This window comes from Scyliorhinus torazame, chromosome 31 (genome assembly GCF_047496885.1).
Source record: "Scyliorhinus torazame isolate Kashiwa2021f chromosome 31, sScyTor2.1, whole genome shotgun sequence".
NCBI classification, from domain to species: domain Eukaryota; kingdom Metazoa; phylum Chordata; class Chondrichthyes; order Carcharhiniformes; family Scyliorhinidae; genus Scyliorhinus; species Scyliorhinus torazame.
Window position 1 is genome coordinate 28910634 of NC_092737.1, and position 26217 is coordinate 28936850.

At 47.3% G+C, this 26217-nt stretch overlaps 1 protein-coding gene across 1 annotated transcript in view; it reads left to right on the forward strand.

The window, feature by feature from the left end:
• The window catches only part of LOC140404600 (scavenger receptor cysteine-rich domain-containing protein DMBT1-like), a 243460-nt gene that overhangs the window by 45852 nt on the left and 171391 nt on the right, over window positions 1-26217 (forward strand). The window contains exon 5 of the mRNA XM_072493200.1: window positions 5434-5748. Coding sequence (XP_072349301.1) covers window positions 5434-5748 — 315 coding nt within the window. The remainder of the gene's footprint in view (window positions 1-5433; window positions 5749-26217) is intronic.

Genomic DNA, 26217 nt, shown 5'->3' on the forward strand with positions numbered 1-26217 from the left:
TACTGAGATGGTCATAAACCAGTTGGAGGGATAGATGTGACATATTACCTTCCGGGAGCAGAGAGGAGGGGCCTACGGGGGTCACTATTGCAGGGGAGAGGATAAAGGCAGCGCGAGGCTCGAGGCCTTCACTTACCTTCCGGGAGCAGAGAGGAGCGAACCTGCGCGGGGCACTGCTACAGGGGAGGGGATAAAGGCAGCGCCAGACTCGAGGCCTTCACTTACCTTCCGGGAGCAGAGAGGAGCGGACCTGCGCGGGGCACTGCTGCAGGGGAGAGGATAAACGCAGCGCCAGGCTCGAGGCCTTCACTTACCTTCCCGGAGCAGAGAGAAGCGGACCCGCCCGGGACACCGTGCTGCAGGTAGGACAGCTGCAAAATTGGGGGAAAAACCGGTAAAGTGACGGCACGGGAGACTGTGACCTGATTGGCTGAAAGGCAGACTGGGTTAAATCTGAATATTTGTGGAGTTACGAGTTTTAATTTGATTCAAATTACTACTTTTAAGTTGGATTGCATTACTATATTTTTAAATTTGACTTAGATTACTATTTTTAAAGTGATTTGAATTACTATTTCTTAAATTTTATATCTCACTTAAATAACTATTTTGGGTTGATTTCAATTACTATTTTTGAATTGATTTAAATAACTTGTTCAATACAATTAAATAACTATTTAATTTGTTGTAAGATCAAGCAAGATAAATACTCAGGATAAAGCTAATTAAATAGTACACGGGGATTGGATTTAATCTGACAGAAAAACATCTTAAATTTAATTTTAAAGGTTTAATTTAAAGGAAAATTCATGGCAGGACAGCTCCAAGGCGTGGTCTGCTCCTCTTGCTCCTTGTGGCAGACTTGGGACAGTCCCAGTCCCCAGGGCCAGCAAGTGTGCAGGAAGCAGGGCAGCACGGTAGCACTGTGGATAGCACAATTGCTTCAAAGCTCCAGAGTCCCAGGATCGAGTCCGGCTTGGGTCCCTGTCTGTGCCGAGTCTGCACATCCTCCCCGTGCGTGCGTGGGCGTCTCTCGGGTGATCCGATGTCCTCCCACAGTCCAAAGATGTGCAGGTTAGGTGGATTGGCCATGATAAATTGCACTTAGTGTCCAAAAAAGCCTTTAGTGGTGGGCGGGGTTGCTGGTTTATTGGGATAGGGTGGAGGTGTTGACCTTGGGCGAGCTGCTCTTTCCAAGAGCCGGTGCAGACTCGATGGGCCGAATGGCCTTCTTCTGCACTGTAAATTCTATGACTAAGTATCTCCAGTTACAGGTCCTGGAAGCTCCAATTTCAGAGCTGGAGCGGCAGCTGGAGACACTGTGGAGCATCCGCGAGGAGCATCGTGCATAGTACGTATAGGGAGGTGGTCACAGCGCAGGCTCAGGCGCCGCAGGCAGGAAGGGAATGGGTGACCACCAGACAGAGCAACAGAGCGAGGCAGGTAGTGGAGGAACCGTCTGCGGCCATTCCTCTGCAGAACAGATATACCGCTTTGGATACTGTTGAGGGGAACGGCCTCTCAAGGGAAAACAGCAACAGCCAAACTTGCGGCACCACGGTTGGTTCTGCTGCAGAGGGGAGGGGTGATAAGTGTGACAGTGCAATAGTTATAGGGGATTCAATTGCAAGGCAAATAGACAGGCGTTTCTGTGGACGCAAACGAGACTCTAGGATGGGACCAAGGGCAATGTGTCCAAGTTTCACAGAAATCTTTGGATCCTCACTGTCTTCAGGGGGTGTCCCGGAGGACTGGAGATTAGCCAATGTTGTTCCTCTGTTTAAGAAGGGTAACAAGGATAATCCAAGGAACTACAGGCCGGTGAGCCTTACTTCAGTGGTAGGGAAATTACTGGAGAGAATTCTTCGAGACAGGATCTACTCCCATTTGGAAGCAAATGGACGTATTAGTGATAGGCAACATGGTTTTGTGAAGGGGAGGTCGTGTCCCACTAACTTGATATAGTTTTTCGAGGAGGTCACTAAGATGATGGATGCAGGTAGGGCAGTGAATGTTGTCTATATGGACTTCAGTAAGGCCTTTGACAAGGTACCTCATGGTAGACTAGTACAAAAGGTGAAGTCACACGGGATCAGGGGGGAGCTGGCAAGGTGGATACAGAACTGGCTAGGTCACAGAAGGCAGAGAGTAGCAATGGAAGGATGCTTTTCTAATTGGAGGGCTGTGACCAGTGGTGTTCCACAGGGATCAGTGCTGGGACATTTGCTCTTTGTTGCAAAATGATTTGGAGGAAAATGTAACTGGTCTGATTAGTAAGTTTGCAGACGACACAACGGTTGGTGGAATTGCGGATAGCGATGAGGACTGTCAGAGGATACAGCAGGATTTACATTGTTTGGATACTTGGGCAGAGAGATGGCAGATGGAGTTTAATCCGGACAAATGTGAGGTAATGCATTTTGGAAGCTCTAATGCAGGTAGGGAATATACAGTGAATGGTAGAACCCTCAAGAGTATTGAAAGTCAAATAGATCTAGGAGTACAGGTCCACAGGTCATTGAAAGGGGCAACACAGGTGGAGAAGGTAGTCAAGAAGGCATACGGCATGCTTGCCTTCATTGGCCGAGGCATTGAGTATAAGAAGTGGCAAGTCATGTTGCAGCTGTATAGAACCTTAGTTCGGCCACACTTGGAGTATAGTGTTCAATTCTGGTCACCACACTACCAGAAGGATGTGGAGGCTTTAGCCAGGGTGCAGAAGAGATTTACCAGAATTTTGCCTGGTATGGAGGGCATTAGCTATGAGGAGCGGTTGAATAAACACGGTTTCTTCTCACTGGAACGAAGGAGGTTGAGGGGAGACCTGATAGAGGTCTACAAAATTATGAGGGGCATAGACAGAGTGGATAGTCAGAGGATTTTACCCAGGGTAGAGGGGTCAATTACTAGGGGGCATAGGTTTAAGGGGCGAGGGGCAAGGTTTAGAGGAGATGTTCGAGGCACGTCTTTTTGCACAGAGGGTAGTGGGTGCCTGGAACTCGCTGCCGGCAGAGGACGATAGTGACATTTGAGGGGCATCATGACAAATACAATAATAGAATGGGAATAGAGGGATACGGACCCAGGAAGTGTGGAAGGTCTTAGTTTAGACGGGCGGTATGGTCGGCACAGGCTTGGATGGCCGAAGGGCCTGTTCCTGTGCTGTACTTTTTTTTGTTCTTTGTTCTTTTTGACACTAAGATAAGTGGTAAAGCAAAACGTGCAGAGGATACTGGAAGTCTGCAGATGGATTTGGATACGCTAAGTGAATGGGCTAGGGCCTGGCAGATGGAATACAATGTTATCCATTTTGGTAGGAATAACAGCAAAAGGGATTATTATTAAATCATATTAAAACATGCTGCTGTGCAGAGAGACCTGGGTGTGCTAGTGCATGAGTCGCAAAATGTTGGTTTTCAGGTGCAATAGGTGATTAAGAAGGCAAATGGAATTTTGTCCTTCATTGCTAGAGGGATGGAGTTTAAGACTAGGGAGGTTCTGCTGCAATTGTATAAGGTGTTAGTCAGGCCACACCTGGAGTATTGAGTTCAGTTTTGGTCTCCTTACTTGAGAAAGGACGTACTGGCACTGCAGGGTGTGCAGAGGAGATTCACTAGGTTAATCCCAGATCTGAAGGGGTTGGATTACGAGGAGAGGTTGAGTAGACTGGGTCTGTACTCGTTGGAATTTAGAAGGATGAGGGGGGATCTTATAGAAACATATAAGATTATGAAGGGAATAGATAGGATAGATGGGGGCAGGTTGTTTGCACTGGTGGGTGAAAGCAGAACTAGGGGGCATAGCCTTAAAATAAGGGAAAGTAGATTTAGGACTGGGTTTAGGAGGACCTTCTGCACCCAAAGGGTTGTGCATCTATGGAATTCCTTGCCCAGTGAAGCAGTTGAGGCTCCTGCATTAATTTTTTTTCAGATAAAGATAGATAGTTTTTTGAAGAATAAAGGGATTAAGGGTTATGGTGTTCGGGCCGGAAAGTGGAGCTGAGTCCACAAAAGATCAGCCATGATCTCATTGAATGGTGGAGCAGGCTCGAGGGGCCAGATGGCCTACACCTGCTTCTAGTTCTTATGTTATAAACAAGCTCTGAAACGGCCATGAAAGTCATTGCATTCAAGCGCAATCAGTGCTGGACCATAAATGCTGGTGCAGCCTGCGAAAGTCGCATCCCAGAAAAGGGAAAACTTAAATAACCTTCTTGTAAACTTCAGTTTTCCTCTCTTACTAAATCATTGTGTTTTTACAACCTACCACTTTACATTGAGTGGCAGTAACACTCGGTGAGTTCCCCACTATCAACATCCTGGGGGTTACCATTGGCCAGAAACTGAACTGGACCCAGCCGAATGAACACAGTGTCGACAAGAGCAAGTCAGAGGCTAGCCATCCTGAACAGGGTAACTCACCTCCTGACATCCCCAAAGTCTGTCTACCACTCATAAGGCAAAGGTCAAGAATTCCTTCCAATTTCATGGGTGAGTGCAGATCCAACAACTCACAAGAAGCTTGTCACCACCCAGGGCAAAGCAACATCGCTTGATTTCTTTCCTTTCCACAAACATTCACTCCCTCCACCACAGACCCACAGCAGCAGCCTTCTGCACCGTCTACAAGAAGCGCTGCAGGAACTCACCATTATCCTTTTTGGCTGCCTTTTAGTGTGCATGGTTGCTCAGTGGTTCGCATTGTTGCTTCACAGCGTCAGGGTCCCAGGTTCGATTCCCTTTTGGGTCACTATCTGTGTGGAGTCTGCACCTTCTCCCCGTGTCTGCGTGAATATCCTCCGGGTCCTCCGGTTTCCTCCCACATGTCCCGAAATACGTGCTGTTAGTTTAATTGGACATCCTGAATTCTCCCTCTGTGGACCCGAACAGGCGCCGTAATGTGACGATTGGGGCTTTTCACAGCAACTTGATTGCAGTGTTACTGTAAGCCTACTTGTGGAAATAAATATCGTTATTATTATTCCCACGAACACTGCCATCTAGAAAAGCAAGGGCAACAGACACATGGGGACCACTAACACCTGGAGGTTCCCCTCTGAGGCATTCACCATTCTGAATTGGAAACATTTCGACCAGTGGGTCAAAATCCTGACCACCATATTGGACAGCAGCGGACTGTGGTCACCACCAACTGCGAGGGAGCAGCCTGTGATGGGTAATACATTCTGGCCAAGCCAGCGACGGCAACATCGCGTAAATGTATGTTTTTAAAGAAAGGGCAATTAGGCCTATCTGCCAAAATGTACATAATGGAATTCGATTCAGAGACGATAAATAGAATTGTCATACTACTTCGAGAAGCAATAATCTTGCACTAATAAGCAGCAGCAATAAGGGGGATTAAGTATAATGATTCTTCTCAAGGTATGATTAAGAGATGGATTAGGAGTCAGGTGTTTTCACCCTTTTTCAGAGTCGCACGTGAGGCTTGTGAATGCAAACCATCGCTGTTCCGGCAGAGTGGAGGTTTACAATGAGGGAGAATGGGGGACGGTCTGCGACGACAACTGGGATATGGCGGACGCCGGAGTGGTCTGCGGACAGCTGGGCTGCGGTGTGGCTGTGTCGGCGCCAGCCAGCGCTGCCTTCGGGCAAGGCACCGGGAAGATCTGGATGGACGACGTGGCGTGCGGGGGCACAGAGTCCGCCATCTGGTCTTGCTCCTTCGCAGGGTGGGGCAATGAAAACTGTGAACACCAGGAAGATGCGGGTGTGATCTGCAACCCAGGTAAGGGGACATCCGGCCAATCGATAGGCACGCAGTCTTCACATTGGGAGACAGCTGTTTGGGATTTACAAAGGTGCAGCGTTAAAGGCAAAGCTTTAAACATGGTATCCACCTGGTCAAAGCTAAGTGACAGTGAAGAATCTATTTGTTGTTCATTTTTTATCCATTAACACAAACATCGAGAACGCGTCATAGGAACGTTCCGACAAGTACATACCAAACAATTATAATACATATTGACATTATAATATCTACATTAGATGCAGAAATATGGATAAAATATAGATTGTGGCGAATCGGTGCAGGATTCGTGTCGCGCCTGCAGGAGAAGATTGCTCATTAGCAGTTGTCTAGTCCAAGGAAGCAAATATCGATAGTGTATCTGATACTGGAGAAGGAAAAATGCCCAGTAGGGCTTGCGCAATTTTGCCCATATCTGGACAATCTTCACCGTACTGTAATCGTTGGAAACACTTTCAAATACATGCACAGACGTTGTCGACGGCATGTTTTACTGAATGTCCGAAAATAAATAGCTGAGGAAATTGTGGAGGCGTTGGTGATGATCTTTCAGGAATCCCTGGAGGCAGGAAGTGTCCGAGTGGACTGGAAAGTGGCTAAAGTGACACCGCTGTTTAAGAATGGAGGGAGACCGAAGGCGGGAAATTATAGGCCGGTTAGCCTGTCTTCGGGCATTGGTAAGATTTTAGAGTCTGTTATTGAAGATGAGATCGCAAAGTGCTTGGAAGTGCATGGTAAAATAGGACAGAGTCAGCACGGCTTTGTCAAAGGGAGGTCGTGTCTGACAAATGTTTCGATTTGATTGAGGCGGTAACAGGAAGTTTGATAAAGAAGAACCAGTGGACGTGATTGATTAAGATTTCCAGAAGGCCTTTGACAGGGTGCCGAATAGGGGACTGTTAAATATGTTGAAAGCCCATCGTGCTAAGGGTAAGATCTTGGCATGGATAGAGGATTGGCTGACTGGCAGAAGGCAATGAGAAGGTAGAAAAGGGGTCTTTTTCAGGAAGGCAGGCGGTGGTGTGCTTCAGGAGTCCGTGCTGGGACCACAACTTTTCACAATATACATAAATTATCTGGAAGAACGAACTGAAGGCACTGTTGCTAGGTTTGCAGATGATACAAAGATATGTAAAGGGACGGGTAGTATTGTGGAAGCAAGAGGGCTGCAGAACGATTTGGATAAGCTAGGAAAGTGGGCAATCAAGTGGCAAATGAAATACAATGTGGAAAAGTGTGAGGTTATGCACTTTGTAAGGAGGAATTAGGGCAAAGACCAATTTCTAAATGGGGAAATGCTTAGGAAATCAGAAGGACAAAGGAACTTGGGAGTGCTTGTTCACGATTCTCTTAAGGTTAGTCGGCAGTTAAGAAGGCAAATGCAATGTTAGCATTCATGTCAAGTGGTCTAGAATACAAGACCAGGGATGTACCTTTGACGCTGTATAAGGCGTCAGACCCCATTTGGAGTATTGTGAGCAGTTTTGGGCCTCGTATCTAAGGAAGGGTGTACTAACCTTGCAAAGGGTCCAGAGGAGGTTCACAAGAATGATCCCTGGAATGAAGGGTTTGTCGTATGAGGAACTGTTGGGACTCTGGGTCTGTACTCGTTGGAGTTTAGAAGGATGAGGGGGATCTTACAACATAGAACATTGAACAGTACAGCACAGAACAGGCCCACGGTGCTGTGCCGACTATTTATCCTAATCTAAGATCAACATAACCTAAACCCCTTCAATTTACTGCTGTCCATGTGTCTGTTTAAGAGTCGCATTAAATGCCCCTAATGACTCTGACTCCACCACCTCTGCATGCAGTACATTCCACACACCCACCACCCTCTGTAAATAATCTACCTCCGACAACTCCCCTATACCATCCTCCAATCAGCTTAAAATTATGCCCCCTAGTGACAGCCATTTCCACCCTTGGGAAAAGTCTCTGGCTATCCACTCTATCCATGCATCTCATCAACGTGTACACCTCTATCAAGTAACCTGTCTGCCTTCTTCGCTCCAGTGAGACAAGCCCTAGCTCCCTCAAACCTTCTTAAAAAGACATGCCATCCAATCCAGGCAGCATCCTGGTAATTTTCCTCTGTGCCCTCTCCAAAGCATCCACACACTTCCTATAATGGTGCAACCAGAACTGGACTCAATATTCCATGTGTGGTCTAATTAGGGTTTTATAAAGCTGCAGCAAAACCTCGCGGCTCTTAAACTCAATCCCCCTGTTAAAGAAAGTCAACACACCATACGCTTTCTTAACAACCATATACACCTGGGTGGCAACTTTAATGGATCTTTGTACGTGGACCCCTAGATCTCACCGTTCCTCCACACTTCCAAGAATCCTGCCTTTAACCCTGTATGCAGCATTCAAATTCGACCTTCCAAAATGAATCACTTCACATTTATCAATGTTGAACTCGAGCTGACACTTCTCAGTCCAGCTCTGCATCCTATCAATGTCCTGTTGTAACCTGCAACAACAATCAACACTACCTACAACTCCCCTAACCTTCGTGCCATGGGCAAACTTACTAACCCGCCCTTCCACATCCTCATCCAAGTCATTTATAAAAACCACAAAGATCCTAGAACAGATTCTTGCGGGATACCACTGGTCACCGACCTCCTTGCGAAATACTTTTCATCCACTACAACTCGCTGTCTTCTTTCGGACAGCCAATTCTGTATCCAGACAGCCATATTTCCCTGTATCCTATGCCCCCTGACATTCTGAATGAGCCTACGATGGATGGAGAACGTTATCAAATACCTTACTGAAATCCATATGCACCACATCCACTCCCCGGTGTTCATCAATGTGTCTCGTCACATCCTCCAAGAATTCGATGAGGCTTGTGAGGCATGGCCTGACCCTCACAAAGCCATGCTGACTATCTTTAATCAAACTATGTTTTTCTGAACAATCATGAATCCTATCTCTCAGAATCGTTTCCAATATTTTGCTCACCACAGACGTAAGACAAATGGGTCTGTAATTCAGAGGAATTAGCCTATTCCCTTTCTTGAACAGGGGAACAGCATTCGCCTCCCTCCAATCATCTGGTACTACTCCACTGGAGAGTGAGGACGCAAATATCATCGCCAACGGCGCACCAATCTCCTCCCTCGCTTCCCGTAGTAACCTTGGGTATATCCCGTCAGGCTCAGGGGACTGATCTATTCTGATGCTTTTCAAAATTTCCAGCCCATCCTCCTTCTTAATATAAACCTGTTCGAGTCTATTAACCTGGTTCACACTGTTCTCATGAGCAACAACGTCCCGCTCTCTAGTGAGTACTGAATCAAAATAGTCATTTCGGGTCTCCCCCACCTCCTTAGACTCTCGGCAGAAGTTCCCTCCACTTTCCCCACTCTCAATCTGATCATCGTCTTCTCAGATAAGTGTAGAACGCCTTGGGATTTTCCTAATCCTGCCCGCCAGAGCTTTTTCATGCCCCCTTTTAGCTCTCCTCGGTCCATTTTGAGTTCCTTCCTGGCTACCTTGTAACCCTCTAGAGCCGAGCCAGATCCTTGCTTCCTCAACCTTACGTAAGCTTCCTTCTTCCTCTTGACTAAAATATCCGCATCTCTTGTCACCCAAGTCTCCTTCACCTTACCATTTCGTCCTCATCTCAGTGGGACAAAACTATCCAGACCTCGCAGCAAGTGCTCCTTAAACAACCCCCACATTACTGTTGTGCATTTCCCAAAGAACAATTGTTCCCACTTTATGCTCCTCAGCTCCTGTCTAACGTCCGAATAATTTCCCATCACCCAATTATATACCTTCCCATACTGTCTGCTCTTATCCCTCTCCATGACTATGATAAAGAAAAAAGAGCTAAGAAAATTACAGCACAGGAACAGGCCCTACGGCCCTCCCAGCCTGCGCCGATCCAGATCCTTCATCTAAAACTTTCGTCTATTGTCCAAGGATCTATTTCCCTCTGTTCCCCGCCCGTTCATATATCTGTCTAGATGCATCTTAAATGATGCTATCGTGCCCGCCTCTACCACCTCCGCTGTCAAAGCGTTCCAGGCACCCACCACCCTCTGCGTAAAACAATTTCCACGCACATCTCTCTTAAACTTTCCCCTCTCAGCTTGAAATCGTGACCCCTTGTAATTGAAAGCCCCACTCGTGGAAAAAGCTTGTTGGTATCCACCCTGTCCATACCTCTCATAATTTTGTCGACCACAATCCGGTCCCCCCTCAAAATCCGTCTTTCCAACGAAAACAATCCTAATCTACTCAACCTTCCTTCAGAGCTAGCACCTTCCATAATAGGCAACAATCTGGCGAACCTCCTCTGTTCCCTCTCTAAACCATCCACATCCTTGTGGTAAAGAGGCGACCAGAACTGCACGCAGTATTCCAAATGTGGCCTAACCAAAATCCTATATACCTGTAACATGACCTGCCGACTCTTGTACTTAATACTACGCCCGAAGAACGCAAACATGCTGTATGCCTCCTGGACCACTCTATCGACCTGCGTTGCCACCTTCAGGGTACAATGGACCTGAATTCCCAGATCTCTCTGTACATCAATTTTCCCCAGGACTATTCTATTGACCATATAGTTCGTTCTTGAATTAGATCTTCCAAAATGCATCACCTCGCATTTGCCTGGATTGTACTCCATCTGCCATTTCTCTGCCCAACTCTCCAATCTATCTATATTTTGCTGTATTCTCTGACAGCCCTCCGCGCTACATGCAACTCCACCAATCTTAGTATCATCTGCAAACTTGCTAATCAGACCACCAATACCGTCGTCCAGATCATTTATGTATATCACAAACAACAGTGGTCCGAGCACGGATCCCTGTGAACACCATTAGTCACGTTTCTACATTTTGAGACACTCCCTTCCACCACTACTCTCTGTCTCCTGTTGCCCAGCCAGTTCTTTATCCATCTAGCTAGTACACCCTGAACCCCATACGACTTTACTTTTTCCATCAGCCTGCCATGGGAAACTTTATCAAACGCCTTCCTGAGGTCCATGTATATGCCATCTACAGCCCTTCCATCATCAATTAACTTTGTAACTTCCTCAAAGAATTCTATTAGGATTGTAAGACATGACCTTCCCTGCACAAAACCATGCTGCCTATCACTGATAAGTCTATTTTCTTCCAAATGTGAATAGATCCTATCCCTCAGTATCTTCTCCAACAGTTTGCCTACCACTGACGTCAAGCTCACAGGTCTATTATTCCCTGGATTATCCCTGCTACTCTTCTTAAACAAAAGGACACCATTAGCAATTCTCCAGTCCTCTGGAACCTCACCCGTGCTCTAGGATTCTGCAAACATATCTGTTAAGGCCCCAGCTATTTCGCCCCTCGCTTTCCTCAGCAACCTGGGATAGATCCCATCCGGACCTGGGAACTTGTCGACCTTAATGCCTTTTAGAATACCTACCCCCACCACCACCCCCGCTTCCTTATGGCGACTTGACCTAGAGTATTTAAACATCCCTGGCCTCAACATCCGTCATGTCTCTCTCCTTGGTGAATACCGGTGCAAAGTACTCATTAAGAATCTCACCCATTTCCGCTGAATCCACGCATAAATTCCCTCTTTTGTCTTTGAGTGGGCCAATCCTTTCTTTAGGTCAGAAGGTAAGAAAGTGAGTTTTCCTCTTTTTTACTTTTATTACCTTTTCAAATTGTGTGCGTGGGGGTGGGAAACTGAAGTGACATCACAGAAAAGCTGTGACATGAGTGGCTGGTTGGGAAGCTACACTAAATTAAAAAAATTAAGCATTGGTAACTAATTAAACATAATTACTTAATTATAATTTAGTACTATATTTAGCTTTCACATATATAGTGGAAATCTAGTGCGAGGAAACAGATAGTTAACAGTAAATTAAAACAATTTTTTTTGTAACTTTTAATTTTAATTTACTAATTAATTGACGCAATGTCAGTTAGAGGGGTGCAGTGCTCTGACTGTGAGATGTGGCAGGTCCGGGAGGCTTCCGGCGTCCCGGATGGCTTCATCTGCAGAACGTGCATCCAACTGGAGCACCTCACAGACCGCCTGGTTCGGTTGGAGCAGCAATTGGATGCACTTAGGAGCATGCAGGTGGCGGAAAGCGTCATAGATCGCAGTTATGTAAATGTGGTCACACCCAAGGTGCAGACAGAGAAATGGGCGACCACCAGAAACGGCAGGCAGTCAGTGCAGGAATCCCCTGTGGTTGTATCCCTCTCGAACAGGTATACCCCTTTGGATACTGTCGGGGGGGGGGGGGGGGATAGCCTATCAGGGGAAAACAGCAGCAGCCAGAGCAGTGGAACCACGGCTGGCCCTGTTGTTCAGAAGGGAGGGTCAAAGCGCAGAGGAGCAATTGTAATAGGGGACTCTATAGTCAGGGGCACAGATAGGCAGCTTCTGTGGACGTGAAAGAGACTCCAGGATGGTATGTTGCCTCCCTGGTGCCATAGTCCAGGATGTCTCCGAACGGGTAGAGGGCATCCTGAAGGGGGAGGGCAAACAGGCAGAGGTCGTTGTACATATTGGTACTAACGACATAGGGATTAAGGGGCATGAGGTCCTGCAGCAGGAGTTCAGGGCGCGAGGCAGAAAGTTAAAAGACAGGACCCCTAGGCCACGTGCCAGTGAGGCTAGAAATAGGAAGATAGAGCAGCTAAACACGTGGCTAAACAGCTGGTGTCGGAAGGAGGGTTTCCGTTATCTGGACCACTTGGAGCTCTTTCGGGGCAGGTGTGGCCTATATAAGAAGGACGGGTTGCATCTAAACTGGAGAGGCATAAATGTCCTGGCCGCGAGGTTTGCTAGTGTCACACGGGGAGGGTTTAAACTAGTATGGAAGGGGGGTGGGCACGTGAGCAATAGGTCTGAAGGTGAGAGCATTGAGGGAGAACTAGGGAATAGGGACAGTGTGGCTCTGAGGCAGAGCAGACACGGAGATGTTGCTGAACACAGCGGGCCTGGTGGCCTGAAGTTCATATGTTTTAATGCAAGAAGTGTTACGGGTAAGGCAGATGAACTTAAAGCTTGGATAGTACTTGGAACTATGATGTTGTTGCCATTACAGAGACCTGGTTGAAGGAAGGGCAGGATTGGCAGCTAAATGTTCCAGGACTTAGATATTTCAGGCGGGATAGAGGGTGATGTAAATGGGATGGCGGAAATGAGCTACTGGTTAGGGAGGATATCACAGATGTACTACGGGAGGACACCTCAGAGGGCAGTGAGTCTATATGGGTAGAAATCAGGAATAATAAGGGTGCAGTCACAATGTTGGGTGTTGTGGTAGTATGTATTAGGGGTCATGTGGGACTGGAAGCCCTAATGTCATTGGCTGACAGGACCCGGGTCCTGGTTGGCCGTTGACCTCTAGCTCCGCCCTGAAGGCGGAGTATAAGAAGCCGGAGTCCTCCCCCGCAGGCCATTCTACTATCGAGCTGCGGGGGAACAGACACGCTTAATAAAGCCTCATCGACTTCACTCTATTCGTCTCACGGAGTCTTTGTGCGCTACAGGTGTTTAGTACAGGCCTCCTAACAGCCAGCGGGAGATAGAGGAGCAGATAGGTAGACAGAATTTGGAAAAGAGTAAAAACAACAGGGTTGTGGTGATGGGAGACTTCAACTTCCCCAATATTGACTGGGACTCACTTAGTGCCAGGGACTTAGACGGGGTAGAGTTTGTAAAGAGCATCCAGGAGGGCTTCTTAAAACAATATGTAGACAGTCCAACTAGGGAAGGGGCGGTACTGGACCTGGTATTGGGGAATGAGCCCGGCCAGGTGGTAAAAGTTTCAGTAGGGGAGCATTTCGGGAACAGTGACCACAATTCAGTAAATTTTAAAGTGCTGGTGGACAAGGATCAGAGTGGTCTTAGGATGAATGTGCTAAATTGGGGGATGGCTAATTATAACAACATTAGTCGGGAACTGAAGAACCTAGATTGGGGGCGGATGTTTGAGTGCAAATCAACATCTGACATGTGGGAGGCTTTCAAGTGTCAGTTGAAAGGAATTCAGGACCGGCATGTTCCTGTGTGGAAGAAGGATAAATACGGCAATTTTCGGGAACCTTGGATAACGAGAGATATTGTAGGCCTCGTCAAAAAGAAAAAGGAAGCATTTGTCAGGGCTAAAAGGCTGGGAACAGACGAAGCCTGTGTGGAATATAAGGAAAGTAGGAAGGAACTTAAGCAAGAAGTCTGGAGGGCTAGAAGCGGTCACGAAAAGTAATTGGCAAATAGGGTTAAGGAAAATCCCAAGGATTTTTACACGTACGTAAAAAGCAAGTGGGTAGCCAGGGAAAGGTTTGGCCCACTGAAGGATAGGCAAGGGAATCTATGTGTGGAGCCAGAGGAATTGGTCGAGGCACTAAATGAATACTTTGCATCAGAATTCACCAAAGAGAAGAAATTGGTAGATGTTGAGTCTGGAGAACGGTGTGTAGATAGCCTGGGTCACATTGAGATCCAAAAAGACGAGGTTTTGGCCGTCTTAAAAAATATTGAGGTAGATAAGTCCCCAGGGCCTGATGGGATCTACCACAGAATACTGAAGGAGGCTGGAGAGGAAATTGCTGATGCCTTGACAGAAAGCTTTGGATCCTCACTGTCTTCAGGTGATGTCCCGGAGGACTGGAGAATAGAGGACTGGAGAACAGAGGGTAGTAGAGCGGAGCTGCTGATTGGTGTTGGAAGGGAAATGTGCATACCTCCGTCGTGGTCACCCTAATTTGAGTGTGTACCTGAGCTGTCGACACTAGCTGCTCGAGTGAAGACAAACATCCAGCAGAGGGCAGTAGAGCGGAGCGGCTGATTGGTGTTGCAAGGGAAATTTGCAGACCTCCATCGTGGTCACCCTAATTTGAAGGTATTTTGTGGAGGAGCTGTTGGCAAGTGACATTTAAACCCGAAACACTTCTTCAGTGTTTCCCTCCGTACCCCCTCCTCTAACCAAAGAATAACAACCGCTGTAAAGATCAAGAGGAAGGCTCGAGGTCAGGTAGAAGTAGAAAGGAGTTGAACCGTGACGCCACAGCCTGCAGGTATTGGATTGGCTGGTGACTGGTAAGTAGTTTTAATTTTTTTTATTCCCTCAGGTGATATCGTGCAGGGCGCAGAGGTTGCTGAGTTAGTGCTTGATGAGAAGGGGAGTGAATAACAGGTAAGCTCTTTCTTTCTTTTTCTATTTTTAACGAGGGGGATGGCAGCGAAGGTAGTGCAATGTTTCTCCTGCAGAATGTTTGAGGCGAGGGACGCCGACAGTGTCCCTGCTGATTTCCTCTGTGGGAAGTGCACCCATCTCCAGCTCCTCAGAAACCGCGTTAGGGAACTGGAGCTGGAGCTGCATGAACTTCGGATCATTCGGGAGGCAGAGGTGGTCATAGATAGAAGCTTCAGGAATGTAGTTACTCCGAAGAATAAAGATAGATGGGTGACGGTGAGAGGGGCTGGGAGGAAGCATTCAGTACAGGGATTCCCTGTGGTCGTTCCCCTGAGTAACAAGTGAATCGCTTTGGATACTGTTGGGGGGGGGGGGGGGGACTTACAAGGAGTAAGCCATGGGGTGCAGTTCTCTGGCACAGAGTCTGTCCCTGTTGCTCAGAAGGGAAGGGGGGAGAGGAGTAGACCATTAGTCATTGGAGACTCCATAGTTTGGGGGATAGATAGGAGATTCTGTGGGAACGAGAGAGACTCGCGGTTGGCGTGTTGCCTCCCAGGTTCCAGGGTGCGTGATGTCTCGGATCGTGTTTTCGGGAGCCTAAAGGGGGAGCAGCCCCAAGTCGTGGTCCACATAAGTACCAACGACACAGGTAGGAAAAGGGATAGGCATGTAAGGCAGGAATTCAGGGAGCTAGGGTGGAAACTTAGATCTAGGACAAACAGTGTTATTATCTCTGCGTTGTTACCCTTGCCACGTGATAGCGAGATGAGGAATAGGGAATAGAGGGGAGTTGAACGTGTGGCTACAGGGATGGTGCAGGAGGGAGGGTTTCAGATTTCTGGATAACTGGGGCTCATTCTGGGGTCGGTGGGACCTCTACAGCCGGGATAGTCTACACCTGGACCAGAGGGGTACCAATATCCTGGGGGAGGGATTTGCTAATGCTCTTCGGGAGGGTTTAAACTAGTTCAGCAGGGGCTTGGGAACATGAATTGTAGCTCCAGTATCCAGTGGCTTGAGAGTAGTTAGGTCATGAGTAAGGTTTTAAATTTGCAGGAGTGTACTGGCAGGCAGGAAGGTGGTTTTAAGTGTGTCTTCTACAATGCCAGGAGCATCCGGAATAAGGTGGGTGAACTTGCGGCATGGGTTGGTACCTGGGACTTCGATGTTGTGGCCATTTCGGAGACATGGATAGAGCAGGGACAGGAATGGTTGTTGCAGGTGCCGGGGTTTAAATATTTCAAGAAGCTCAGGGAAGGTGGTAAAAGAGGGGGAGGGGTGGCATTGTTAGTCAAGGACAGTATTACGGTGGCTGAAAGGACTTTTGATGAGGACTCGTCAGTTGAGGTAGTATGGGCTGAGGTTAGAAACAGGAAAGGAGAGGTCACCCTTTTAGGGGTTTTCAATAGGCCTCCGAAAAGTTCCAGAGATGTAGAGGAAAGGATTGCAAAGATGATTCTGGATAGGAGCGAAAGCAACAGGGTAGTTGTTATGGGGGACTTTAACTTTGCAAATATTGACGGGAAACGCTATAGATTGAGTACTTTTGCTGGGTCCGTTTTTGTCCAATGTGTGCAGGAGGGTTTCCTGACACTGAATGTGGATACACCAACGAGAGGCGAGGCCATAATAGATTTGGTACTGGGTAATGAACCAGGACAGGTGTTAGATTTGGAGGTAGGTGAGCACTTTGGTGACTTTGACCACAATTCGATTACGTTTACTTTAGTGATGGAACGGGATAGGTATATACCGCAGGGCAAGAGTTATATCTGGGGGAAAGGCAATTATGATGCGATAAGGCAAGTCTCGGGTCTGTTCAGCACAGGGCTAAATTGTTGGCTTTGAAAGCAGACCAAGGCAGGCCAGCAGCACGGTTCAATTCCCATAAAAGCCTCCCCGAACAGGCGCCGGAATGGGGAGACTAGGGGCTTGTGACAGTAGCTTCATTTGAAGCGGACTTGTGACAATAAGCGATTTTAATTTCATTTCATTTCACTTAGGATGCATCGAATGGAGAGGATAACTGCAGGGGATGGGTACAATGGAAATGTGGAGCTTGTTCAAGGAACATCTACTGCGTGTCCTTTTTACGTATGTACCTGTCAGGCAGGGAGGAAGTGGTCGAGCAAGGGAACCGTGGTTTACTAAGGCAGTCGAAACATTTGTCCAGAGGAAGAAGGAGGCTTATGTAAAGATGAGACATGAAGGTTCAGTTAGGGCGCTCGAGAGTTCCAAGTTAGCTAAGAAGGACCTAAAGAGAGAGCTCAGAAGAGCCAGGAGGGGCCATGAGAAGTCTTTGGCAGGTAGGATCAAGGATAACCCTAAATCTTTCTGTAGATATTTCAGGAATAAAAGAATGACTAGGGTAAGAGTAAGGCCAGTCAAGGACAGTCGTGGGAAGTTGTGCTTGGAGTCCGAGGAGACAGGAGAGGTATTAAATGAATATTTTTCGTCAGTATTCACACAGGAAAAAGACAATGTTGTCGAGGAGAATACTGAGATTCAGGCTACTAGACTAGGAGGGCTTGAGGTTCATAAGGAGGAGGTGTTAACAATTCAGGAAAGGGTGAAAATAGATAAGTCCCCTGAGCCGGATGGGATTTCTCCGACAATTCTTTGGGAAGCTATTTTATCTTTAAGTCATCTTTGTCAACAGGAATAGTGCCAGAAGACTGGAGGATAGCAAATGTTGCCCCCTAGTTCAAGAAGGGGAGTAGAGCTAACCCCCGTAACTATAGACAAGTGAGCCTTACTTCTGTTGTGGGCAAAATATTGGAAAGGTTTATAAGAGATAGCGTGTATAATCATCTGGAAAGGAATACTTTGATTAGACATTGTCAACACGGTTTCGTGAAGGGTAGATCGTGCCTCACAAACCTTATTGAGTTCTTTGAGAAGGTGACCAAACAGGTGGATGAGGGTAAATCAGTTGATGGGGTGCATATGGATTTCAGTAACGCATTTGATACGGTTCGCCACTGGAAGAAGACAAAGTGTGGTGGTTGATGGGAAGTGTTCCGACTGGAGTCCAGTTACTCGTGGTGTACCACAAGGATCTGTTTTGGGACCACTGCTGTTTGTCATTTTTATAAATGACCTGGAGGAGGGCGTAGAAGGATGGATGAGTAAATTTGCAGATGATACTGAAGTCGGTGGAGTTGTGGACAGTGCGGAACGATGTTGCAAGTTACAGAGGGACATAAATAAGCTGCAGCGCTGGGCTGAGAGGTGGCAAATGGAGTTTAATGCAGAAAAGTGTGAGGTGATTCATTTTGGAAGGAATAACAGGAAGACAGAGTACTGGGCTAATGGTAAGCTTCTTGGCAGTGTGGATGAGCAAAGAGATCTCGGTGTCCATATACATAGATCCCTAAAGGGTGCCACTCAGTTTGAGAGGGTTGTTAAGAAGGCGTACGGTGTGTTAGCTTTTATTGGTAGAGGGATTGAGTTTCGGAGCCATGAGGTCATGTTGCAGCTGTACAAAACTCTGGTGCGGCTGCATTTAGAGTATTGCGTGCAATTCTGGTCACCGCATCAACGGAAGGATGTGGAAACATTGGAAAGGGTGCAGAGGAGATTTACCAGAATGGTGCCTGGTATGGAGGGAAGATCTTATGTGGAAAGGCTGAGGGACTTGAGGCTGTTTTCGTTAGAGAGAAGAAGATTAAGAGGTGACTTTATTGAGACATACAGGATGATCAGAGGATTGGATAGGGTGGACAGTGAGAGCCTTTTTCCTCGGATGGTGATGTCTAGCACGAGGGGACATAACTTTAAATTGAGGGGAGATAGATATAAGACAGACGTCAGAGATAGGTTCTTTACTCAGAGAGTAGTAAGGGCGTGGAATGCCCTGCCTGCTACAGTAGTGGACTCTCCAACACTAAGGGTATTCAAATAGTCATTGGATAGACATATGGACGATAAGGGAATAGTGTAAATGGGCTTTAGAGTAGTTGCACAGGTCGGCGCAACATCGAGGGCTGAAGGGCCTGTACTGCGCTGTAATGTTATATGTTCCTCTGTTTAAGAAGGGCAGCAAGGATAATCCAGGTAACTACAGGCCGGTGAGCCTTACTTCAGTGGTAGGGAAATTACTGGAGAGAATTCTTCGAGACAGGTTCTACTCCCATTTGGAAGCAAATGGACGGATTAGTGAGAGGCAGCATGGTTTTGTGAAGGGGAGCTCGTGTCTCACTAACTTGATCGAGTTTTTCGAGGAGGTCACATAGATGGAGGTAGGGCAGTGGATGTTGTCTATATGGACTTCAGAAAGGCCTTTGACAAGGCCCCTCGTGGTAGACTAGTACAAAAGGTGAAGTCACACGGGATCAGGGGTGAGCTGGCAAGGTGGATACAGAACTGGCTAGGTCAGAGAAGGCAGAGAATAGCAATGGAAGGATGCTTTTTAATTGGAGTGCTGTGGCCAGTGGTGTTCAGCAGGGATAAGTGCTGGGACCTTTGCTGTTTGTAGTATGTATAAATGATTTGGAGGAAAATGTAACTGGTCTGATTAGTAAGTTTGCAGACGACACAATTGTTGGTGGAATTGCGGATAGCGATGAGGACTGTCAGAGGATACAGCAGGATTTAGATTGTTTGGAGAACTGGACGGAGAGATGGCAGATGGAGTTCAGTCCGGACAAATGTGAGGTAATGCATTTTGGAAGGTCTAATGCAAGTAGGGAATATACAGTGAATGGTAGAACCCTCAAGAGTATTGACAGTCAAAGAGATCTAGGAGTACAGGTCCACAGGTCACTGAAAGTGGCAACATAGGTGGAGCAGGTAGTCAAGAAGGCATACGATATGCTTGCCTTCATTGGCCGGGGCATTGAGTATAAGAATTGGCAAGTCATGTTGCAGCTGTATAGAACCTTAGTTAGGCCACACTTGGAGTATAGTGTTCAATTCTGGTCGCCACACCACCAGAAGGATGTGGAGGCTTTAGAGAGGGTGCAGAAGAGATTTACCAAAATGTTGCCTGGTATGGAGGGCATTAGCTATGAGGTGCGGTTGTATAAACTCGATTTGTTCTCACTGGAACGAAGGAGGTTGAGGGGCGTCCTGATAGAGGTCTACAAAATTATGAGGGGCATAGACAGAGTGGATAGTCAGAGGCTTTTCACCATGGTAGAGGGGTCAATTACTAGGGGGCATAGGTTTAAGGTGAGAGGGGCAAAGTTTAGAGCAGACGTGCGAGGCAAGTTTTTTACACGGAGGGTAGTGGCTGCCTGGAACTCGCTACCGGAGGACGTGGTGGAAGCAGGGACGAGAGTGACATTTAAGGGGCATCTTGACAAATACATGAATAGAATGGGAATAGAGGGATACGGACCCAGGAAGTGTAGAAGATTGTAGTTTTGTCGGGCAGAATGGTCGGCACGGGGTTGGAGGGCCGAAGGGCGTTTTCCTGTGCTGTACATTGCTTTTTTCTTTGTTCTTACCCTCTTGCTCCTTATATACGAATAAAAGGCTTTGGGATTTTCCTTAACCCTATTAGTCTAAGATATTTCATGACCCCTTTTAGCCTTCTTTATTGAGCGTTTGAGATTTGTCCTACTTTCCCGATATTCCTCCAAAGCGTCATAAGTTTTAAGTCGCTCGATCTTATGTATGCTTCCTTTTTCATCTTAGCTAGTTTCACACTTTCAACCGTCATCCATGGTTCCCCAATCTTGCCAGTTATATCACTCATTTTCACCGGAAGATGCCTGTTCTGCACTCTAAACAACCTTTCCTTCAAAGACTCCCACATTTCAAATATGGATTCACCCTTAAAAAGCTGCTCCTAATCCTGGATTGGGGATGATGGGCACTGGGTGGGGTAGATGGGCACTGGATGGGGATGATGGACACTGGGTGGGGATGATGGGCACTGGATTGGGGATGATGGGCACTGGGTGGGGATGAAGGGCACTGGATGGGGGATGATGGACACTGGATTGGGGATGATGAGCACTGGATTGGGGTTGATGGGCACTGGATTGGGGATGATGGACACTGGATTGGGGATGATGGACACTGGGTGGGGATGATGGGCACTGGATTGGGGACGATGGGCACTGGATTGAGGATGATGGGCACTGGATTGAGGATGATGGGCACTTGTTGGGATAGATGGGCACGATTTGGGCAGCACGGTAGCACAAGTGATTAGCACTGTGGCTTCACAGCGCCAGGGTCCCAGGTTCGATTCCCCGCTGGGTCACTGTCTGTGCGGAGTTTGCACGTTCTCCCCGTGTCCGCGTGTGTTTCCTCCGGGTGCTCCGGTTTCCTCCCACAGTCCAAAGACGTGCAGGTTAGGTGGATTGGCCATGTTAAATTACCCGTAGTGTCCATAAGGGTTGGGAGGGGTTATTGGGTGGAAGTGAGGGATTAATGTGGGTCGGTGCAGACTCGATGGGCCGAATGGCCTCCTTCTGCACTGTATGTTCTATGTAATCTATGTAATCCACATTCCCTAGCTTCTGCCGAATTTTGTTATACTTGGCCTTTGCCGAATTTAGCACTCTTCTTTTAGGACCAGTCTCGGCATTTTTATCTAAAGTCTAGTCTTTCTTTTACTTAGTTAATTAACTTAAAAGTTGCTGTTTGGTTTAGAAGAAGGCGAATTTTCAATCAGCTTTAAACAAAGGTTCTACTTGTAGGTACTTGCAGCTGGAGATTGGTAATTAGTTAATTGGATTAGGCCAGTTTTCAGAGGCTAGATTCACAGTAAAACAGTGATCACCTGCAGTGCTGACTTTGTTTGCACTGAGTGCTGAATTTGGTGCATTTGAGTGCTTTGTGAGAGTTTGGTGACTGAGGGAGTGCTGAATTTGGTGCATTTGAGTGCGATAGTGAGAGTTTGGTGACTGAGGGAGTTAGGTGAGGAGGGAGTAAGGTGCTCCTTTCATTTTGTTTCCTACTTTTCCGCAAAGATTGAGAAGAGAGCCAGGAGGTTCCAGAGAGTTCAGCTGACTGGGAGCAGAGTCAAACAACAAAGAACAAAGAACAAAGAATTGTACAGCACAGGAACAGGCCCTTCGGCCCTCCAAGCCCGTGCCGACCATACTGCCCGACTAAACTACAATCTTCTACACTTCCTGGGTCCGTATCCTTCTACTCCCATCCTATTCATATATTTGTCAAGATGCCCCTTAAATGTCCCTATCGTCCCTGCTTCCACTACCTCCTCCGGTAGCGAGTTCCAGGTACCCACTACCCTCTGCGTAAAAAACTTGCCTCGTACATCTACTCTAAACCTTGCCCCTCTCACCTTAAACCTATGCCCCCTAGTAATTGACCCATCTACCCTGGGGAAAAGCCTCTGACTATCCACTCTGTCTATACCCCTCATAATTTTGTATACCTCTATCAGGTCTCCCCTCAATCTCCTTCGTTCCAGTGAGAACAAACCGAGTTTATTCAATCGCTCCTCATAGCTTATGCCCTCCATACCAGGCAACATTCTGGTAAATCTCTTCTGCACCCTCTCTAAAGCCTCCACATCCTTCTGGTAGTGTGGCGACCAGAATTGAACACTATGAGTCGGAGTAGAGTCGGAGGGCGGAGGTTCATTTGGACCACACGGCAGCTATATTCTGTAAGGTAAGAGTGGATGGAGGCTAGGCCAGTTGCATGCTCCTCCTGTAGGATGTGGGTGGTGAGGGATACCACCAGTGTCCCCGCTGACTATGCCTGCGGGAAGTGCACTCAACTCCAGCTCCTCAATGACCGTGTTAGGGAACTGGAGCTCAAGCTTGATGGACTTCGGATCATCCGGGTGGCAGAGGGAGTGATAGAGAAGAGTTACAGAGAGGTAACCACGCCCAAGGTACAGGACAAGAATAGCTGTGTCACAGTCAGAGGAAAGAAAACAAACAGGAAGACAGTGCAGGGATCCCTCGTGGCCGTTTCCCTTCAAAACAAGTATACCGTTTTGGATGCTGTTGGGGGGGGAAGGAATGACCTACCGGGGGAAGGCCCTAGCGGCCAGGTCTCTGGAACTGAGTCTGGCTCTGGGGCTCAGAAGGGAAGGGGGGGGGTAATAGAAAAGCAATAGTAGTAGGAAATTCAATGGTTCGGGGAATAGATAGGAGAATCTGTGGTCGCGAGCGAGACTCCCGGAAAGTATGTTGCCTCCCGGGTGCCAGGGAGAGGGATGTCTCGGATCGTGTCTTCAGGATCCGCAAGGGGGAGGGGGATCAGCCAGAAATAGTGGTGCACATTGGTACCAACGACGTAGGTAGGAAAAGGGGTGTGGAGTTAATAAACGAGTTTAGGGAGTTAGGCTGGAAGTTAAAAGTAAGGACAGACAGAATTGTCATCTCTGGTTTGTTGCCGGTGCCGCATGATAGCGAGGCTAGGAATAGGGAGAGAGTGCTGCTGAACACGTGGCTGCAGGGCTGATGAAGGACGGAGGGCTTCAGGTATTTGGATAATTGGAGCACATTCTGGGGAAGGTGGGACCTGTACAAGCATCTGCACCAGAGGGGCACCAATATCCTGCGAGGGAGGTTTTCTTGTACTCTTCGGTAGGGTTTAAAATAATTTGGCAGGGGAATGGGAACCGGATTTGTAGTCCAACAACTAAGGTAGCCGATATTCAGGACGCCAAAGCGTGTACTGAGGTAGCGGGGAAGGGCACACTGACAAAGGAGAGTAGTTGCAGGCACGGAGATGGGTTGAACTGTGTACACTTCAACGCAAGAAGCATCAGGATAAGGTGGGTGAACTTAAGGCATGGATCGGTACTTGGGACTACGATGTGGTGGCCATCACGGAAACTTGGATAGAAGAGTGGCAGAAATGGTTGTAGGGGGTCCCTGGTTATAGATGTTTCAATAAGATTAGGGAGGCTGGTAAAAGAGATGGGGTAGTGTCATTGTTAATTGGAGATAGTATAACAGCTGCAGAAAGGCAGTTCGAGGAGTATCACCCGACTGAGGTGGTGTGGGTTGAAGTCAGAAATAGGAAAGGAGCGTTCACCTTGTTAGGAGTTTTCTATAGGCCCCCCTATAGTAGCAGAGATGTGGAGGAACAGGTTGGGAACCATATTTTGGAAAGGTGCAGAAGTCACAGGGTAGTAGTCATGGGTGACTTTATCTTCCCAAACATTGAGTGGATACTCTTTCGATCAACTAGTTTGGATGGGGTGGTGTTTGTGCAGTGTGTCCAGGAAGCTTTTCCAACACAGTATGTACATTGTCCGACCAGAGGAGAGGCAATATTGGATTTGATACTTGGAAAATGAACCAGGGCAAGTGATAGATTTGTTAGTGGGGGAGGGTTTTGTGACGTTCACTTTAGTAATGGAGAGGGATAGGTGCGTGCAACAGGGCAAGGTTTACAATTGGGGGAAGGGTAAATACGATGTTGTCAGACAAGAATTGAAGTGCATACGTTGGGAACATAGGCTGACAGGGAAGGACACAAGTGAAATGTGGAACTTGTTCAAGGAAAAGGTACTACGTGTCCTTGATATGTATGTCCCTGGCAGGCAGGGAAGAGATGGTCGAGTGAGGGAACCATGGTTGACAAGAGAGGTTGAATGTCTTGTTCAGAGGAAAAAGGAGATTTATGTAAGGATGAGGAAACAAGGTTCAGACAGGGCGTTGGAGGGATACAAGGTAGCCAGCAGGGAACTGAAGAAAGGTATTAGGAGAGCTAAGAGAGGACATGAACAATCTTTGGCGGGTAGGATCAAGGAAAACCCCAAGGCCTTTTACACATATGTGAGAAATATGAGAATGACTAGAGCGAGGGTAGGTCCGATCAAGGACAGTAGCGGGAGATTGTGTATTGTGTCTGAAGTGATCGGAGAGGTCTTGAACGTGTACATTTCTTCTGTATTTACAAATGAGAGGGGCCATATTGTTGGAGAGGACAGTGTGAAACAGACTGCTAAGCTCGAGGAAATACTTGTTAGGAAGGAAGATGTGTTGGGCATTTTCGTCCTCACTGTCAACAGGGGTGGTACCAGGGGATTGTAGAGTGGCGAATGACGTGCCTCTGTTCAAAAAAGGAAATAGGGATACCCCTGGGAATTACAGGCCAGTTAGTCTTACTTCGGTGGTAGGCAAAGTAATGGAAAGGGTTATGGAGGATAGGATATCTGAGCATCTGGAAAGACACTGCTTGATTAGGGATAGTCAGAACGGATTTGTGAGGGCTAGGCCTTGCCTTACTTGTCTTACTGAATTCTTTGAGGAGGCGTCCAAGCAGTGGATATAGTGTACATGGCATTTGATAAGGGTCCCCATGGTAGGCTTCTGCAGAAAGTAAGGAGGCATGGGATAGTGGGAAATTTGGCCAGGTGGATAACGAACTGGCTAACCGATAGAAGTCAGAGAATGGTGGTGGATGGCAAATATTCAGCCTGGATCCCAGTTACCAGTGGCGTACCGCAGGGTTCAGTTATGGGTCCTCTGCTGTTTGTAATTTTCATTAATGATTTGGATGAGGGAGTTGAAGGGTGGGTCAGTAAATTTGCAGACGATACGAAAATTGGTGGAGTTTTGTATAGTGAGGAGAGCTGTTGTCGACTGCAAAGAGACATGGATAGGATGCAGAGCTGGGCTGAGAAGAGGCAGGTGGAATTTTACCCTGTAAAGTGTGAGGTTGACCATTTTGGAAGGAAAAATATGAATGCGGAATACAAGATTAACGGTAGAGTTATTGGCAATGTGGAGGAGCAGAGAGATCTTGGGGTCTATGTTCATACATCTTTGAACGTTGCCACTCAAGTGGATGGAGCTGTGAAGAAGGCCTATGGTGTGCTAGCGTTCATTAGCAGAGGGATTGAATTTAAGAGCCGTGAGGTGATGATGCAGCTGTACAAAACTTTGGTACGGCCACATTTGGAGTACTGTGTACAGTTCTGGTCGCCTCATTTTAGGAAGGATGCGGAAGCTTTGGAAAAGGTGCAAAGGAGATTTACCAGGATGTTGCCTGGAATGGTGAGTAGGTCTTACGAGGAAAGGTTGAGGGTGCCAGGTCTTTTCTCATTAGAACGGAGAAGGATGAGGGGCGACTTGATAGAGTTTTATGAGATGATCAGGGGAATAGATAGAGTAGACTGTCAGAGACATTTTCCCCGGGTGGAACAAACCATTACAAGGGGACATAAATTTAAGGTGAATGGTGGAAGATATAGGGGGGATGTCAGAGGTAGGTTCTTTACCCAGAGAGTGGTGGGGGCATGGAATGCATTGCCTGTTGAAGTAATTGAGTCGGAAACATCAGGTACCTTCAAGCAGCTATTGGATAGGTGCATGGAT